Source organism: Triticum urartu, chromosome 5 (genome assembly GCF_003073215.2).
Source record: "Triticum urartu cultivar G1812 chromosome 5, Tu2.1, whole genome shotgun sequence".
NCBI lineage: Eukaryota > Viridiplantae > Streptophyta > Magnoliopsida > Poales > Poaceae > Triticum > Triticum urartu.
In genome coordinates, this window is record NC_053026.1 from 607,569,436 (window position 1) to 607,572,578 (window position 3,143).

Below are 3,143 nucleotides of genomic sequence, written 5' to 3' on the forward strand. Positions count from 1 at the left end.
TCGTGGCTGGATCATCTACATCGACTGCCCGTGTGGCCTCTCATGTGTAACCATGAACCAAACTACAGAAGGGAGTAACTTCCAAAATCAATATAATGTTTTCAAATTTTTTATCTTTTATGGCAGGTGAACCTACTAAATTATCAGATGCTCTTGCTGATGACAGGTAGAAGACAGCTATGAATGATGAGTACATGGCTTCAAAAAGGAATAAAACATGGCACTTGGTTCCTCCTTAGTGTGGCTACAACTTGATTGAATGCAAGTGGGTGTACGACACCAAAAAGAAATCAGATGGCACAAGACTTGTGGCAAAGGGTTTTAAGCAAAGGTATGGCTTGGATTATGAGGATACATTCAGTATTGTTGTTGAAGCTGCAACAATTCGTCGTGTGCTATCTATTGTTGTGTCCAGTGGGTAGAGCCTTAGATAGCTAGATGTTCAGAATGTGTTTTCTTCATGGTGTTCTGGAAGAAGATGTGTACATGAAGCAACCTCCTGGGTTTGAAGATAAAAATAAACCTTTCCATGTTTGCAAGCTTGACAAGTCTCTATACGGGTTGAAACAAGCCCTAGAGCATGGCATTCAAGGTTGAGCACGAAACTCCAAGCATTTGGGTTTGTTCCATCAAAATCTGACACCTCTTTATTTATCTATACCAAACAGCAAATATCCATATTTGTACTCATATATGTTGAGTTGTTGACGATATTATTGTCAGTAGTTCATCTAATGAGGCAGTAAAAAAGTTGCTTAAGGATTTATGTTCTGAGTTTGCTCGCAAGGATTTGGGAGTCCTGCATTTCTTATTGGGCATTGAGGTTCAAAAAAATAGTAATGGTCTCCATCTATCTCAAGAAAAATATGCAAGTGAGTTGTTAAACAGGGTTGGCATGCAAAACTACAGACCTTCACCAACAACACTGTCTAGTTCATAACCTCTGTCACCAACAGAGGGAAAGCTCCTAGATCAGGAGGATATCACCAATTACAGAAGCATAGTTGGTTGTCTTCAGTATTTGACCCTCAGTAGACCTGACATTCCATTTGTAGTCAATAAAGTATGTTAGTTTCTTCATGCTCCTACCACAACTCATTGGACAGCAGCCAAACAGATTTTAAGGTATGTGAAGAACACGTTGACTGTTGGTCTCACATTCAGCAAATCATCATCTACTCCTATAGGTTGCATTTTCTGATGCTGACTTGGCTGGCTGTGTGGATGATAGAAGGTCCACAGGTGGGTTTGCTATATTCTATGGACCAAATTTAATTTCTTGGTTTGCAAAGAAATAGGCAACCATCTCTAGGTCAAGTACAGAAGCAGCAATCAAAGCACTACCAAATGCCACAACATAAGTCATTTGGCTCCAGTCCATGTTGAAAGAACATAAATTACACAAGTGCAACCCCCTTGTCTTTGGTGTGACAATCTTGGTGCTACTTATTTGTCAGCTAACCCAGTTTTGCATGCCAGGACCAAACATATTGAGATAGATTTTCACTTCTTCAGAGAATGAATTGCAAATAAACAGTTATAGGTCAGGTTTATTCCTTCAAAGGATCAGCTTGCAGATGGATTCACAAAAGCGTTGCCTACTAGAAGTTTTGAAGAATTCAGGCAGAATCTCAATTTAGTGTAGTTGTGATTAAGGGAGAGTGTTGGAAATTTTCTCTTGTATGTCACGTACCAATGTGTGGGCGTGGGCATCAAGTATAGGCCAGGGTTTAGTTAGATATTTTCCTACTTAACTTCTTTTCTCTCTATCCCTCGCATGTATCTCTCTCTGGACATTCGTACAATCAACCACCTGTAAACCTACCTACGACCCAGCTCCTGATCTAATCAATATATACATTGCGGTCTCACGTGTATAGGAGTTGAGACTCTTTACACATTCACATTGCAAACAATTCTTTGGGCTGTTTTGCAAAGAGTGGTCAACAAAAACACGAGGAATCCATTCGCACAAGAAATTTTTTTTTGTCACCACAGTAGGTGTAGATGTTTTATGGGTTTTATGATCACTTGTCGACTGTTGTACATACTCAGGCAATCAAGTACTTACGACATAACATAAGAAAAGTCTTGTTGTATCCTTTCAATTCACAAACCCAAATCAATCTTTTTTTTGGGGTGGAAATCCAAATCAATCAATTGACAACCACCAGTATTGTACAAGAAAGAAACACCACACCCCTAGGTTAGAGAAGAGTAGGAGGGGAGCTATCGCACAAGGAACAGCAGCCCACCGGTCCTTGGTTCGGTCAGGCCCAGAGAGAGAGTTCCAGGGCCTGCTCAGCGGGAGCAGCGTTCAGGTCCAAGCCCAGCAGCAGCCCCCTTCTTGTCTCGCCGGGCTCCCGCTCGGCGACTACCGGCTCGTGAGCGCTCCCCTCCTGCTCGTGGGCGCGGTGGCGCCTCATGTGCCCGCCCAGCGCCTGCCCGAGTGCGAACTCCACGCCGCAGACCGTGCACCCGTGCCTCCTCGCGGGCGCCGGCGCCGGCGCCGACGCCTGCTCGCTGATCGGATCGCCCCGCGGCCGCTTGTGGCTGGCGCGGTGGCCGCCGAGCGCCTGGAACGACGGGAACTGGCGGTTGCACGTCTTGCACTCGAACGCGCGCGGCCGCGCCACCGGCTCGCCGCCCCCCATCGCGGCGCTCCGCGCGGCGAGCAGCAGCATCACCTCATGGGCTATGGCGGCACCATCCACCTCCGGCTCCTCGCCAAACCTCAGCCTCTTCATTGTCGTGATCGGTGGAGCTCTTCGCGTTTCGTTGTTCTACTAGACGACGACGACGTATTTATAGGTCGGCCTCATTCACTCATGGGGTAGTTAGCTTGGAGAATGATACGACTACTAATTAATCATACAGTGTTATAGTCATTGAAAAGAATAGCGCGCTATAGCGTCGCTAATAGCATATTGAGAATGACCTTGCTAAATATATTATTGTATAACGTCTCGCTAATATCACGCTATAGCGCGATATAACATGCTAATAGCATATTTTAAGGTCCGCGCTATTTTGTTGTAGCATGCTATTGTTTTCATTGGTTATAGTACTAGTGGACCTTTCAAAAAATTATGCTACTTGTAGCATTGTCTATGCTTCTTTTGCGAAAGTCTCTCAATCATTAT

The 3,143-nt window shown here is 44.8% G+C and overlaps 1 protein-coding gene across 1 annotated transcript; it reads right to left on the reverse strand.

Moving 5' to 3' along the window:
• Window positions 1-2,067: 2,067 nt before the first annotated feature.
• Window positions 2,068-2,770, reverse strand: LOC125506287 (zinc finger protein ZAT12-like). Its single transcript, XM_048671139.1, has one exon. It carries the CDS (start codon window positions 2,745-2,747, stop codon window positions 2,271-2,273), a length of 477 nt encoding a protein of 158 aa, XP_048527096.1. The 5' UTR covers window positions 2,748-2,770; the 3' UTR covers window positions 2,068-2,270.
• Between the last annotated feature and the right edge of the window lie 373 nt (window positions 2,771-3,143).

Coding starts and splice junctions, on each gene's coding strand:
- LOC125506287 (XM_048671139.1), bottom strand. CDS start 2,747: ATGAAGAGGCTGAGGTTTGGCGAGGAGCCGGAGGTGGATGGTGCCGCC.